Source organism: Enhydra lutris, unplaced genomic scaffold (assembly GCF_002288905.1).
Source record: "Enhydra lutris kenyoni isolate GAN:26980312 unplaced genomic scaffold, ASM228890v2 scaffoldscaffold60, whole genome shotgun sequence".
Taxonomy (NCBI): Eukaryota; Metazoa; Chordata; class Mammalia; order Carnivora; family Mustelidae; genus Enhydra; species Enhydra lutris.
Window position 1 is genome coordinate 11025277 of NW_019154144.1, and position 16816 is coordinate 11042092.

At 35.2% G+C, this 16816-nt stretch overlaps 1 protein-coding gene across 1 annotated transcript in view; it reads left to right on the top strand.

Moving 5' to 3' along the window:
- The window catches only part of LOC111158582 (component of oligomeric golgi complex 6), a 93138-nt gene that overhangs the window by 35607 nt on the left and 40715 nt on the right, over nt 1-16816 (top strand). The window contains exon 13 of the mRNA XM_022520704.1: nt 2865-2982. Within this exon, the coding sequence (XP_022376412.1) occupies nt 2865-2982 (118 nt within the window). The remainder of the gene's footprint in view (nt 1-2864; nt 2983-16816) is intronic.

The window sequence follows — 16816 nt, forward strand, 5'->3', positions numbered from 1 at the left end:
GGGTGAGATGTGAGGAGTCAGGTGTGAATTCTTGGCTTTTGATTTGAAGTTAGATGAGTGGTATTGTCATTTGCTGAGAGGGAGGGAGGGTTCTAGAGAGGACAGTTTGATGGGAGTGGATGGGTAATGAAGAGTCCAGCCCACTTTTGACTATGTTGTGTATAGCATTCCTATGAACATTCAGTGGGAGATGTTGAGTGAGCAGATACTAGGGAAATCAGGACTGAACCTATAAATCTCATAGTTTGCAGTATATAGACGGTATTTGAAGCATTTAGGCTAGGTAAGATCACTTAACGTGAGTGTAGATAAAGAAGAGGCCTAGGACTGAGTCTTGGGAAACTCTAATATTTAGAGGTTAGAAAAAAAGAAACCCACAAAGAAAATTGAAAAGGAATAGCCAGTGATGTTGAGGAAAAGTGAGTGACACAATTTTCAAAAATATTTTGCATCCTATACACTAAAACTCCAGATGGATGGATTCCATCAGAAGGCCATAGTAAACCAAGAAAAGGAAGATGTAGAATCCATAAAAACAGGGAATCCAGCATACTTTGATTACATTTCCTTTCCATAAAACTTTTTATCTCTATAGTTAATAATCGCTTTGTTTCTGTACTTGTTTACTTTCCTATGTCCTTATCACTATTTCAGACCCAAACTCTTTAAGTAGACTACATTTTCTCACCATATAGTCAAGCACATCAGCCAGTCCTTCCCAACCTTTCTCTCCTCTCCCCTTCTCACATTCATCTTGGAGACCCCTTTCTCTTTCTTCAGTCTGAATTGGTTGCTCTTTAGGCCTAGTACAAGACTGTGACACAGGGTTTTGTCTTTTTTATCAGCCTGTTCACTCCTTATGTTGAAATCCCTGATGCCTTGGACAGTTCTGAATAGTATTTACGTGCTTGTAATAATGTAAATATTGAGTATTTATTCACCAGAACCCTATGACATAACTATTAGGGAGCCTGGGAAAGATGAAGCTTGGGTATGTTGTCGTGGGGGATGAGAATTATGTAAGAGAATTTAACTCTCATCATCTGTAGTGGGGCTTTTCTATATAATACCTAAAATTGAAAGATGTAATGGGAGGATAAGCATATTGGTTAGAAATATGGAGTGAAATACAAAAAGCATCTACAAGTATCTAGCCCAGTGACTGGTACCTAGTGAGTACTTAGTAAACACTAGTAAATTCTAGATCTAATTGCCAAATATGACTGATAACTCCATTTTTAAAAAAATGAATGTACACATATCTTGGTATCTTAATTTTCATTAAAATACCAGATTCTGCAGTGCCTGGGTGGCTCAGTCAGTTAAGTGTCCAACTCTTGGTTTCAGCTCAGGTCATGATATTAGGGTTGTAAGATCAAGCCTTGGTCGGGCTACATGCTCAGGGGAGAGTCTGCTTGAGATTTTCTTTCTTCCTCTGCCCATCTTCTTGCTTTCGCTCTCCTCCCCTCTCAAAATAAATAAAATCTTTAAAAAATACAAAAAATAAAAATAAATAAAAGATGAGTTTCTGTATGTATCCATTTATTGTTTTCCCCCGTTGCTTGGGATGGTATACTTTTATTCAGAGGCATACTTACTTTTATTGTATGTGTAGGCATGTATGAGAATTTCTTTCAATTTAGTTTGGTGTTTTGCTTGTAATACTTTTAACCAAAATGCTTTTTTTTTTAAGAGGTAGGAATTATGGCTGCCTCTTTAGGAATTTGCTTTTACTTTGCTATTTGCTTTATATGTATATATTTTAACTATTAATTTGCTTTGTCTGCATTAAATATATAAGAATTCATTCCAGTTTGTTTCAGTTTCAGAATGTATTGAAATATGTAGATTTAGTATTTGCTTTTATAATATATCATGTAGCATATCAGTTTTCTCTAAATTTGCTGATTTTCTTTTTGCTTAGTATCATGTGGTATTTGTCAGTGCCATTATATTTATTTTGAGACATCTTTCACATTAACAAAAACTTTATCCCCTAACATCACATTTTTAAATGACTTTCAGTACATGAATTTGGAGAATAAAACTGGGAATTGTTTTATATACATGCTTGTCTTACATTTTGGCAAAGATGAGAAACTCCTTGGATAGGTCTAAGAAATTTCATAGCAAATTAAGGCGTACAGAATGTGCTAATAATTAAATATTTTAAAATACTGGCAGATTTTTCATAATTAGTCTAAATACACTGCTATTTAGGCAGCTGTATAAAAATTGAGAAACTATAAATTGGATATGGTGTAAGAGTTTTAATTGAAAGAATAACTCAGTGTTAATAAAATTTAAATATTTTATGAATAGAGCTACTGATAGAATGGCTTCCTTCAAATTAAAATTAAGTCTTAGATAATCAAGAGATGAATTTACTGTCTTAGAGAAGGATAGAGAGTTGGATTTGTGTATTGAGTGTCTGTTTTTCTAAAAGAGGTTGTGCAACATTGAAACCATTTGTTCATCACCTAACTCTTAAAAAAAAAAAACTTTATGAAGCTTAATTCACAGTTTATATTCTATATACACACTTTTACTTATATCTAGATTATTTATTTATTTATTTATTTTGTTTTGTGTTTTGTTTTTAGAGCAAGAGAGCATGGGTAGGGGGTGCAGAAGGGGCAGAGAGGGAGAGAGAATCTCAAGCAGGCTCCATGCCCAGCACAGAGCCTGACGTGGGGCTCAGTCTCACAACCCTGAGATCAGGACCTGAGCTGAAATCAGGAGTTGGTTGCTTAACCGACTGAACTACTCAATTGCCCCTAAATCTAGATCTTTTAAAGGAATTGTACTCGGTTAAAGAATTGTTTTAGCTGCTTTTTGCAACCTGTAATATTCTTTGCTTTTAGTGGCATTGTTGGAAATAGTGCAACTACATTATTGACTACCATTGAAGAAATGCATTTGCTAAGCAAAAAAATATTCTTCAATAGCTTGAGTCTTCATGCAAGTAAATTAATGGACAAGGTATGTTTGAAAAATTTGATTCTTATAGTATGTGAGGTGAATCTTTCACATTAAAAAAAATGTTTTTACAGTTTTTACTTTGGTGACAATTTTTTCCCATTCCATACAATGTTCTCTTGAGTTCTTCCTGTGAACGACAAAATTTATTTTGAGATGGCTTTACTGGATCTAGATTTATAGGCTGGGTTCCTGGAATAGTATAATATTGAATCATAATTGGAAGTAGAATCTCAAGCCTTAGTTTCACTACCAGTTTTCTATAACAAAAATTTGTAATTAAAGCAAACTTAACTATGTTTAGGTCAGGACCAAGATGACATACAGATTAGAAAACTGGAACTCTTACTAAATGTTTTTTTCTAAACAGCTTGCTTTATATATTTACTCTCCAGTGATCCAGTTTTGTCCTTAAGAAATTTATGCTCCTTTGAGTATATACTACAATTAATTATGGAAATAAGATAACAAAAAACTTGCCACAAAAAACAAACAACCACAACAAAAATCTGAAAGAGTCCTGAGAGCTGATATTTTTCACTTGGTCAGTGCATTGTGGCAAGACCTTAATGAATGGGTTTACAGTAGCAAATCCTTCTTTATTTTCGTTTCATTAAGGACTTAAGTCTTTGAAGGATGGATCACAAACACTGTATTTTTTTTTCTTTTAATCATACCACTCTCTCTGTTATGAGCACAGATTTGTAATATAATGTAGAATAGTGAGTAGCACTCTAATCCATAGTTCCCTGGTCAGTTTTTATATTCATAAGCTCAGAGATGCCCTAATAGGAATCTGCTTTCTGATCCCCATGCACAACTCAAATTCTTTTGGAAAAGCAACATGAATTTATAGACCTGGCCCTATTTAAATTTTTTCCTGTCTTATGTATTTTTGTTTATACCACAAGTTTACTAACAGTCAGTGCTGGTTATGGGTGTGTTTATATGAGTTCCTATTTAAACAAAAATTTTGAAAAATTATTCATGCATACTTTGAACATGAATAAACATGTGCTGGCTGATGAGAGTACAGTGGCAGACAAGGTTGGTTAGCCTCATGTTGCTTCCTCTTTAGTGGGGAATAATTAAATTAATCAGTGATCGCTGTGGAATCACATATTTTAGGAAAGATATGTGCTGAGGGTGATGTGCCAGCACAAAAGGAGGAGCTTTCTAGAGAGAGAGACAGAAGAGTTGAACTTAGAAAGATGTGGAATTTAAATAGGTAGAAAAGGAGCTGGACAGAGGTCATCCTAAATAGAGGTAACAAAAAGAATACACAAGAACACATGCTGTGAGTCACCGGTAAACACATTTTTCATTTATTAAAAAAAATCACATGAAAAGTGGTATGGCATGTAGATAGGAGAGAGGTTGCAGGTTGCAGACAGAATAGGAAAGTGTCAAGGTATTTCTTTTTATGAAAATACATGATCTAAAGTAGAGATTCTAGTAAGAGCCACGAAGGAACACATTCTTAAGGTGTAAAGGTAAACCTTCAAAATTTGGTGACTGATTGAATATGGGTACCTGAGAGGCAGGAACCTAAAATAATTTCTACATTACCAACCTGGGAATTTCAGTAGTAATCACAGCTATATAAAATATAGAAAGAGGGTAAAATTTACAGAATAAAGATGATATTGCCCATGTTTGGTAGACAGGATACCTTGAAATATCCCGTTCTTATTTGTCTAATCTAGTTGGGAGCTGTACATTTGGGTATAGAGAGTTTTACATGTGAAAGACAGTTGAATTCATGGATTTGGATGAGGTCACCAGAAGTCATGTTTAATAAAAGTAGAGTTCACAGGACACACAGTCTTGGGAAACCCTAACATTTAAGAGAAGAAAAAAAAGCCCACCCATGGTAGAACGCTGAGGGAGGTTGACCGGAGAGGCAAGAGAAAAGTGAGGAAAGAGTTTTACCAGAAGAGCCAAAAGAATAGAATTTTAAGAAGGAGGACGTTGTTAATGACAGATACTGTATAAAGAGTTCCAGTAAAACAAGGATAGCAGATTTGTTATCCTGAACAACATATAGATGATCCATGACTTAACGAGAACAATTTTAGCTGTTTGGTGAAGGCAGGAGCCAAAGTGCAGTATGTGGGAAAGTACATGCATGTGCATGTTACCCAAAACTTTACCAGTCAGAAAACATTTGTACTAAAGACTGAAAATATAATATAGTAGGCATTCATATTATGAAATTTGAAAGAGAACAAAACGCTATGGTAAAAGGAAAGATGAACTTAAATTTCTGTGATCCATTAGAAGACAGGAAAAAAATTGATTTTTTGAGAGATCAACAAAATTGACAACCTTTTAGCAATTTTTTAACCAAAGAAAAAATTAAAAATTAGAATATCAGAAATAATCAGAGATAAGAATTAACATTTATTAGGAAATACTATATTAAAATACAGCAATTTTATCCTAAAATAAAATCTGAATTAAAAGACTGATTTCAAGACAATATATATTGACAAAAAGAATGAAAAAGAAGTGGAAAAGTTGAATACACCTTGCAAGGGAAAAAAAACTATTAAAGAACATGCTGCTAGGCCTAGTTCAGGTTATACAGATAGCTTTATTCACATCTACAAACAGATAGTTCTCCAGAATGTAGGAGAATATAGAATACTTCCCAATTCATTTTAGGTGTTTTAATGCTGATGTAAAAGTCTTTTAAATACAGTTCAGAAGTGAAAAATCACAAATCAGGCACTTGAAGTTAAAAAAATATATATATAATTAAAATACCTGTCAAGTTGAATTCAGCATTTTATTAAAACCAAGTATGGGTTATTCTCAGAAATGCAAGAATGTTTCAGTGTTAGAAATACATTAAATGTTTCAGTGTTAAGTACAAAAGTGTTACATTAAATTGTTGGGAGGGGGGAATCTTAGTAAATAAGAAAGTAAAAATACTTCCTTAACCATATAAAGGTAAATAAAATTAATAGCCCACATCATACAGACATACTACCAATATATTCTCTTTAAGTCAAGAAAGAACGAGACAAGAATGTTTGCCGGTAACATTTTTAAATAATAGAAACACCAGATTAAAGAAATGAGAGCTATAAGTATTTCAAAGGAAACATTATTTATGGATGCTATGATTGTCTACTTTATAAACCACAGAGAATTAACTGAGAAGTTGTAAAACAAGTAAATGGATTTAGAAAGTTATTTAGTGACAAGGTCAATGTACGAAAATAAATTTTCAGGGAAAGTGACAAAGTTGGAGACGCCAGTAATCTATCTCCCCACCTAGACAAAAATTGCCCTGGCAGAATTTGGCTAATATCATTATTTTTGAACTCTGGTGTCTAATGGAAGCTTGCAATGTTTAGGGGAAGGCTTGGTCAGTAAATTGTGATCAATTTTGGTCAATTTCTACTTAGCACAGTAGCAATTACCTACCTTCCACCCTCTGGTGCCATGTGGTAGGCAGCTGTGTGCTTGTTCCTGGACCGCCTTGCCACACAGCTTATTGAGCTAGGGCTGGCAAAAAAGAGACTTTCCTCCAAACCTCAGGGGGATCTGTGCTCTGATCACACAGGTGCAAAGAGGAGGGCCATTGTTTTTACACTTCCCCCATTGTTGCAAACACCTCCTGAGCCTAGAGTGACTTCCTGGGAATTTCAATTTTTCCCACTCCCTTAGTTTTTCTTTCTTTTCTTTTTTTTTCTCCCCTTTTTGAGCTAGACATTAAAGAGTAGGCATTCAAAAGCAACTCCATACACAAGGATAATTAGAAAGTAACCACACATGTCCAGGGAATGGAGCAGCTCAGAAGAAAACTGAGAAGATTAAGGTTACATCTCAGGCGGATCCTTGGTACACTGATTAGAGTTTTACAAAACCAAAAACAATAACAAAATGGGACACCCTGAGAAATGGGGAGAACCTGCTTTTCAGAGTTAGCAGATTTTTACATCGAAATGTTCAGTTTTCAACAAAAAAATTACAAGGTATACAAAGAAAGAGGAAAGTATAGCCCATTCAGAGGAAAAAAATACAAACAACAGAAACTCTTTTGAAAAAAATGGTAGATCTGTTAGAGGCTTTAAAACAATTATGTTATAGATGCTCAAAGAATTAAAGGAAGGTGTGGACAAAAATCAAGAGAACAGTATGTGGACAAAATGAAAATTTTAATAAAGAGTTCGAAAACCTAAAAAGACACTACAAAGAAATTCTGGAGTTGAAAAGTACATTAACTGAAATGAAAATTTCACTATAAGGATTCAAAGGCAGATTTTAGTGGGCAGAAGAAGGAATCAATAAACTTGAAAATAGGACTTTGGAAATTACCGAATCTGAGGAATTAATGAAAAAAAAAAAGATAGGAAAAGTGAGCAAAACCTAGGAAATCTGTGGAATACCATCAAGCAGACCAACATATGCATTGTGGGAGTCACAGAAGAAGGTAGGGGGCTGAGAGAATATTTGATGAAATAGCTGAAAAATTCCCAAATTTGATAATAAATATGTATGTAACCATACTCCAAAAGGTCAGCAAACTGCAGGAAGATGAACTCAGAGACCCATATCAAGACCCATTGTAATTATAGTCACATTATAATTTGAAAACTAAAAATAAAGGATCTTGAATAATACCAAGAGAAAAGCACTTGTCACATAAAATTATCTGCAGATTTATCATCAGAAACTTTGGAGGCCAGAAAGCAGTGGCAGATATAGTAGAAGTGCTCAAAGGAGGAAAAAAAGTCAACTAAGAGTACTTTATCTGACAAAACTCTTTAAAAAGTGAGGGTATTCTCTCACAAAAGTAAGACATTCCCAAATAAACTAAAGCTGAGAGAATTAATTACCAGTAGACCTGTCCTGTAAGAAATGCTCAAGGGAGTACTGTGGAGTGAAATGAAGGGACAGTAGACAGTAAGCTTTATGAAGAAATAAAGATCTCAATAAAAGTAAATACATAAGTAATTAAAAGTATTGGGGCACCTGGGTGGCTCAGTCGGTTAAGCATCTGACTCCGGCTAAGGTCATGATCTCAGAATGCTGGGATGAAGCCCCACATCAGGTTCCCTGCTCAGTGGGATGTCTGCTTTTTCCTCTCTCTCTACCCCTCCCCCTACTCGTGCTCACTCTCACCTCTCTCTCAAATAAATAAAATTAAAAACAAAACAAAACAAAAAACAATGTAGTATTGTGACAAAGGTTTGAACTCTATGTTTTGTTTTCTCCATGATTTAAGAGACCAATACCTTTTTAAATTATTTACTTTAAAAGCTAGTATTGTAACTTTGATTTGTAATTTCATATTTTTTCCTACATAATTTAAGAGGCTAATACATTTAAAATGATTATTAATTTATATTTTGTGACATCAACTGACAGAGGATGGAGCTAAAAAGAAGCAGAGTTGTTTTTTTTTTTATGTTACTGAAGTTAGCTGGTATAAATTCAAGTTAAAGTGTTAAATAATTTTCAGACCTTAAATGTAATCCTCATGGTAACCACAAGGGAAATAGCTAAATATACACAAAAAGAAATGAGAAAAAAACTTAACTGATTCACTACAAAACCACTTAAAAGAAGATAGTAATACAGGAAATGAGGGACAAAAAAGGACTATAAAATATATAGAAAATAATAACAAAACAATGGGTGTAAGTTTCTTACCAATATTTACTTTAAATGTAAATGGATTAAACTCTCCAATCAAAGGATAGAAATTGGCAGAATGGATAAAAATCACAAGATGCAACTGTTTGCTGTCTACAAGAGACTTATTTTAGGTACAAGACACCTAATAAAAGTGAAAGGAAGGAAAAAGATACTCCATGCAAATACTAACCAAAAGAAAGCAAATGTGCTATAATAATATCAGACAAAATAAACTTTCAGTTAAAAATGGTTACAGGAGAGAGGGCTCCTGGGTGGCGCAGGTGGTTGAGCCTCTGCCTTCGGCTCAGGTCATGATCTCAGGGTCCTGGGATCGAGCCCCGCATCGGACTCTCTGCTCGGCAGGGAGCCTGCTTCTCCCTCTCTCTCTGCCTGCCTCTCTGCCTACTTATGATCTCTCTGTCAAATAAATGAATAAAATCTTTTAAAAAAATGGTTAAAGGAGATAAAGGACAATTAGGTATTAATAAAAGGTTCACTACATCAAGAAGATACAACAATTATTTACATAACTGATGACAGACAAGCAAAATATATGAAGCCCAAACTAACAGTATTGAAGGAAGAAATAGATCTACATTAGTAATTGGAGAATTCAGTAGCCTATTTGCATTAATGAATTGAACAGCCAAGCAGAAGGTAACGCAGTAAACCAGCCAGATCTAACAGACATATACAGCCACGTGGCTCATTTTCCAGGGTAGACCATAATTAGGCCACAAATTAATCTCAGTAGATTTTAAAAGATATGTAAGATAACAAATTATCTTCTCTGACCAAAATAAAGCTACAAATTAGTAACAAAAGGAAAACTCGGAATTTTGGCTCCTGGGTGGCTCAGTTGGTTAAGTGTTTGCCTTCTGCTCAGAACATGGATGCAGGAGATCAAGCCCACATCAGGCTTCCTGCTCCTTGGGGAGCCTGCTTTTCCCTCTCCTTCTGCCTGCTGCTCCCCCTGCTTGTGCGCTATCTCTCTGTCAAATAAAATCTTTAAAAAATAAAAGGAAAACTCGGAATTTTATCACAAATATGTAGAAATTTAACAACCAGTGGATTGGATAAGAAATCACAAGGGAATTAGAAACCACTGAGAGACAAATGAAAATGAAAACACAACATGACAGAACTTATGGGATGCAGTGTAAATGGTATCAAGGGGAAGCTTTATAGCTATGAACAGTTACATTAAAAAATAAGAAAAATATCAGCTCCACAACTAACTTTACAACTTAAGGAATGAGAAAAGAATACACTAAGCCCAATCTAACAGAAAGGAAATAAAGATCAGAGCACTGATAAATGGAGATTAGAAAAACAATAGAGAAAATCAGTCAAACCACAATATAGTTCTTTGAAAATATCAACAAAATGAACAAACCTTTAGTTAGATGACTAAGAGAAAAAGCTGTGTAACCCAGCAAAGCTTGAGCCAAGAGACAAGCTGGAAAGCTGATAATCTGCAGAACAAAGCCAGTGGCCCTGTTTGGCCAGGGAACATGGGGTATAGGTTGGCTTGAGTTAAGACCTCAAAAAGTTTTACTAGCTTTAGAGCTGCTTTCCTTCTGCTCGTGGCCAGGGAAATTAGTTTGTAGCCCTGTTCATTGCAGAATATGACCTTCAGCCTGCTCCACCAGGGAAGCTAAGCATGTGGGAAGCTGCGTAGCCCATCCACTAGCCATTCGTACAATGGCACTTGAAGAAAGCAGAGCTCATGGCTTCTGCAACTATAGAGCAAGTCTCATGGCCTCACCTAACCAGGGAATTCAGTATGTACTCTTGCCTGATTTTGATACCCAAACAAAGAGCAGTATAGGCCCTGGGTTTTGTCTTGCTGCCCTGCCAGGTCAGGGTAACTAATTTATAGTCTTACCTACTGCTAGGCATAGTACCCAACCATGGCTGTCTAATAAACCTGATGAGGGAACCAAGACAACAATGGAGCTCCTCCTTCAGTCTCACTTAGGCTGAGAATCAAGCCAGCAATCATGTCCCCCTGTTCTCAGCCAGTGGCATACCCTCACACCCCTATCCTCAAGAGCTCAAACAGTTGCCTTGTCTAAAAGTAAACTCTAAAAGGAAGTCCCACCTGCTCAAGGATGGCCTTTATTAGCAGACATGCCCAGAAACCCCAAACCAAGCTGTCTGGTGAAGAACTGTCTCTGCCAAAGCAAATCTGCAAAGTTGGGAAAAGAAACCTGCTTACTCATACGCACATACACCGATGCAAGGAATCAAGGATCACAAAAAAAATCGGGTAAATATAACACCACCAAAGGAAATTAATAAAGCTTCAGTAACTGCACCTAAAGTAATGTAGCTCTGCTGTCAGACAAAGAATTGAGCATAACCCATGTGAAGAAGTGTAGTGAATAAGAACACACAGACAACTAAATTAGGAAAACAATGCATGAACAAAATGAGAAGTTTAAAGAAATAGATGTCTTAAAAACAAATCCTAGAGTTGAAAAACACAATGACTGAATGGAAGAGTTCATTAAAGGAAGGATTAATGACCTGGAAAATAGAACACTTGACATTGTTCAGTCAGAGAAGAAGAAAGGAAAGAAAGAAAGGGAGAGAAAGAAAAGAAAAAATAAAAGACAACCTAAGGACTTATGGAACACAATGAAAAGAAACAATATTCATATGGGAGTTTCAGGAAGAAAAGAGAAAGGGATAGAAAGTATATTTAGAGCAGTAATGGCTGAAAACTTCCCAAATCAGGGGAATAGAAATAGATATCCAGATGCATGAGACCTTAAGGAACCCAAATAGCCAGACCCCAAATAGGACTACACCAAGACACATAATTGAAAAGTCAAAGACAGTGAATAGAAGTAGCAAGAGGAAAAGAAATGTAACATACAAGGGAACTTCTCTAAGATTATGGACAGAATTCTCAACAGAAAATTTACAGGCCAGGAAAGAATGGGGTGACCAGTATTCAAAATATCAAAAGAAAATAACTGTTACAATAATTACTTTAAATGTAAACAGATGAAATTTTCCAGTCAAAAGACATAGAATGGCTGAATGGGTAAAACAGGAAAAAGAACCAATGATAACAAGACTCACAAGAGAGCCACTTTAGCCTTAAAGACATAAATAGACTGAAAGTGAAGGGATGGAAGATTACTTTCTGAATAAGTGGTAATCAAAACAAAACAAAAAAGCTGGGGCACATATACTTATTTCAGACAAAGTAGATTTTAAACTAAAAACTGTAAAAAGAGACAAAAGTTTCTATATAATGATAAAGAAGTCAACCCCTCAAGAAGAGATAATTGTAAATATGTATGTGCCCAACATTGGAGCACCAAAATTAAAGCAAATACTGACAGAGCTAAAAGAAAATGTAAATAGCAATACAGTAATAGTTGGGGACTTTAATACCCCATTGTCAACAATGGATACATCCGGCAAAGAATCCATAAGTAAACAGTAGATTTGAACACTATACCCAAAAGGACTTAACAAATAGATGCAGAACATTCTGTCTCAAAACAGTATACAAGTTCTTCTCATGCACACAAGGAACATTTTCTAGGATAGAAATAAGGGTACAAAACAAATCTTAGCAAATTCAAGAAGACTGAAATCATACCAACTATCGTCCCTGACCACAATGATATGAAACTGAAATCAATAACCAAAGAAAAACTTAGAAAATTCAACATGGAAATTAACACACTCCTGATCAACCAAAGGACCAAAGAAAAAGTTAAAGGGGAAATTTAAAAGTTTGAGACAAATGAAAGTGGAAATACAATATACCAGAGCTTATGGGATGCATCAAAACCAGTTTTAAGAGGAAGTTCATAGCAATGAACACCTACATTAAGAAACAAGAAAAATCTCAAATGAACAACCTAACTCTGTATCATAAGGAACTATAAAAAGAGCGGACTGAGCCTGAAATTAGCAGAAGGAAGGAAATTAGAGCAGAAATAAATGAAATACAGAATAGGAAACAATAGAAAAGATTAGCCAAAATAAAAGTTGGTTCTTTGTAAAGATAAAATTGACAAACCATTTGCTGGACTAACCAAGTGAAAAAGAAGACCAAAATCTATAAAATTATAAATAAAAAAGGAAACATTATAACTGATATCACAGAAATACAAAGGATCAAAAGATACTACTATGTACAACTATATACCAACAAACTGAACAACCTAAAAGGAATGCAATGTATAAAAATTGAATTAGAAAGAAATAGAAAAATCTGAATAGAGCAGTTACTAGTAAAGAAATTGAGTCGGTAATCAAAAATCTTTCAACAAAGAAAGGCCCAAGACTAGAAGATTTCGCTGGTATATTTTACCAAACGGTTAAAGAATTCACACCAGTCCTTCTCAAACTCTTCTAAAAAACTGAAGAGGAGGAAATGCTTCCAAACTCCCTTTGTGGTACCAGCTGTACACTGATACGAAAGCCAGAACATAACACTAATAGAAATGAAAACTACAGGCCAATATTCCTCATGAATATAGATGAAATTAAAAGGATCATTCACCGTGATCAAGTAGCATTTATCTCTGGGATGCAAGGATGGTTCGACATATCCAAATCTATCTAATACATCACAAATAGAATGAAAGAAGAGAAACACGATCATTTCAATAAATGCAGAAAGAACATTTGACAAAATTCAACATATTTGTGATTTAAAAATTTTTTTTGAATTAAGTATAAAAGTAATGTATGTCAACAATAAAGTCGATAAATTATGAGCCCACCACTAACACCATATTCAACAGATAAAGCTTTTCCTCTAAAATCAGGAAGAAGACAGGGCTGTCCACGCTTACCACATCTATTCAGTCTAGTACTGGAAGTCTCAGCCAGAAAAAAAAGGCAGGAAAAATAAATAAAAGGTATCAGAATTGGAAAGGAAGAGGGGAGTGCCTGGCTGGCTCAGTCAGTGGAGCATGTGGCTCTTGATCTTGGGGTTGTAAGTTCAAGCCCCACGTTAGGTGTAGACATAACTTTATTTATTTTATTTTTTTTAATTTTTTTTTTTAAGATTTTATTTATTTGACAGAGAGAGATCACAAGTAGGCAGAGAGGCAAGCAGAGAGAGAGAGAGAGAGGGAGGAGGAAGCAGGCTTCCTGCCCAGCAGAGAGCCTGATGCGGGACTCGATCCCATCACCCTGAGATTATGACCTGAGCTGAAGGCAGAGGCTCAACACACTGAGCCACCCAGGCAGCTCTAGACATAACTTTAAAGAAAAAAAGAATTGGAAAGGAAAAAGTAAAATTTGTCTTTATTTTCAGATGACATGATTTTATGTATAGAAAAGACTAAACTAAAAACATCTAATCAATAAATTTGGTAAAGTTTCAGGATACAAAAGCAACAAATAAAAATCAGTATTTTTCTGGGGTGCCTAGGTGGCTCAGTCAGTTAGGCATCCAATTTTTGTTTTTGGCTCAGGTCATGATCTCACGGTCATGAGGTTGAGCCCCAGGTTGGTCTCTGAGCTCAGTGCAAAGTCTGCTTGGAATTCTTCCCATCTGCCCCTCCTCCTGCTCAAGGTTGCTCGCTCTCTCTCTCTTTCTTTCTCTCTAATATATAAATAAAATCTTTAAAAATATTAGTCATGCAACCACTCCAGAAAACAGTATACAGGTTCCTCAAAAAGTTGAAAATATAGCTACCCTATGACCCAGCAATTGCACTACTGGGTATTACCTAAGGATACAAATGTAGTGATTCAGAGGAGGCAGGTGCACCCGAATGTTTATAGCAGCAATGTCCACAATAGTGGCCCTCAACAGATGAATGGATAAAGAAGATGTGGTATATATACAATGGAATACTATGCAGCCATCAAAAAACTTAAAATCTTGCCATTTGTAATGACATGGATGGAACTAGAGGGTGTTATGCTAAGTGAAATAAGTCAAACAGAGAAAGACAATTACCATATTATCTCACTGATATGATGAATTTGAGAAACAAGACAGAGGATCATGGGGGAAGAGAAGGAAAAATGAAACAAGATGAAACCAGAGAGAGAGACAAAACATAAGAGACTCTTAATCTCAGGAAACAAACTGAGGGTTGCTGGAGGGGAGGGGGAATGGGAGGGTTGGAGTGACTTAGTGATGGACATTGGAGAGGACATGTGCTGTGGTGAGGACATGTGCTGTGAATTGTATAAGAACCAAGAAAGGAACTAAGAAGGGAAATGATCTCTGAAAACTTTAAGACTTCAGTTAGAGAAATTGAAGAAGGCAGAAATAAATATAAAGGTACTTTGTGTTCATGGAGTGGAAGAATTAATATTGTTAAAATGTAAATACCAACAAAAGCCATCTATGGACTCAACACAATCCCTAACAAGATTCCAAAGACATTTTTTACTGTAGTTAAAAAAAAAAAATCCTAAACTTTGTATGAAGCCACAGAAGACCTCCAAAAGCCAAAGTTATCCTGAGAAAGAAGAACAAAGCAGGAGACTTCACACCTCCTGATTTCAAGCTATAGTATGAAGTAACAATTAAAGCAGTATGATACTGGCATGAAACCAGAGAAATAAAGCAATCAAACAGAATCAAGATCCCAGAAATAAACCCAAGTATATATGTTCAATTAATTTTTGACAAGGGAGCTAATACTACTCAATTGAGAGAAGAGAGTATCTTAAATAAATGGTGCTGGGAAAATTGAATACTCATGTTTAAAGGAATGAAACTTCACCTCAATCTTATACCACTCACAAAAATTTAACTCAAAGTGGAATTTAAAGACTTTTGTGAAACCTGAAACCATGAAACTCTTAGAAGAAGATACAGGAGAAAAGTTCCTTGACGTGGGTCTCAGCAGTGACTTTTTTGGATAAAGCACAAGCCATAAAATCAAAATTGAACAAGTGGGATTACATCAAACTAAAAAGTTCTGCACAGCTAAAGAAACGATCAAAAAGTGAAAAGACAATCTACCGAATGGGAAAAAGTATTTGCAAACCATATACCTAATGAGGGCTTATTATTCAAAACGTATTCAAAAAACTCATACAACTCAATAGAAAAAAGCAATCAATGTAATTAGCAAATGGTCAAAGAACATGAATATGTATTTTTCCAAAAAAAGATTTATGAAAGGCCAGTAGGTACATGAAAAGTTGCTCAACATCATTAGTCATGGGGAAATGCAACTCGGACCACAATGAGATGTTACCTTAGACCTGTTAGAACGGCCACCATCAAAAAGACAAGGAATAACAAATGCTGGTGAGGATGTAGAGAAATAGGAATACTTATGTTCTTGTTGGTGGGATCATAAATTGGTACAGCTGCTATGGAAAACAGTATGGAGGATCTGCAAAAAAAATTAAAACTGGAACTACCATATGTTCCAGCAATTCCACTTCTGGGAATATATCCAAAGGAAATGAAAACACTAACTCAGAAATCACCCCTTTCATAGCAGCGTTATTTACAACAGCCAAGACGTGGAAACAAGTGTTCATCAACAGATAGAGAAGTGGTATGTGTATGTCTGTGTGTATACACACATACACAGTAATATTATTCAGCCATAAATAAGGAAATTCTGTCATTTGTGAAAGTATGGATGGATCTTGAGGGCATTATGCTAAATGAAGTATATCAAACAGGGAAAAGACAAATACTGTATATGATCTTAAATGTGGAATCCAAAAAGCAAAAGAGAAACCAAACTCAGAAAAAGAGATCTGACTTGTGGTTATAGAGGCAGGGATTGTAGGGAGCAGGAATTAGAGAAAGATGGTCAAAAGGTACAAAGTTGGAGTTATAAGAAAAATAAGTACTAGGGATGTAATGTACAACATGATGACTGTAGTTACCACTGCTGTAGGATATGTGGGAAAGTTGTTATGAGTAAATCCCATGAGTTCTCATCTCAAGAATTTTTTTTCAATGTCTTTTTATTGAATCTAAATGAGTTGGTAGATGTTAACTAATTTTATTATAATCATTTCACAAAATATATAAGTCAGATCTTAATGCTGTACCCGTAAAATGAATAATCATGATATATGTTAATTATATTTCAATAAAATGGGGAAAAAAGTGTATTATGCTTCAGTTAACGAATGGCTGACTGATCAGAATGATGCCTTTTACAAATCATGGCCAACATTTAGTGAGCACTTAATATTGGACACACAGACATAC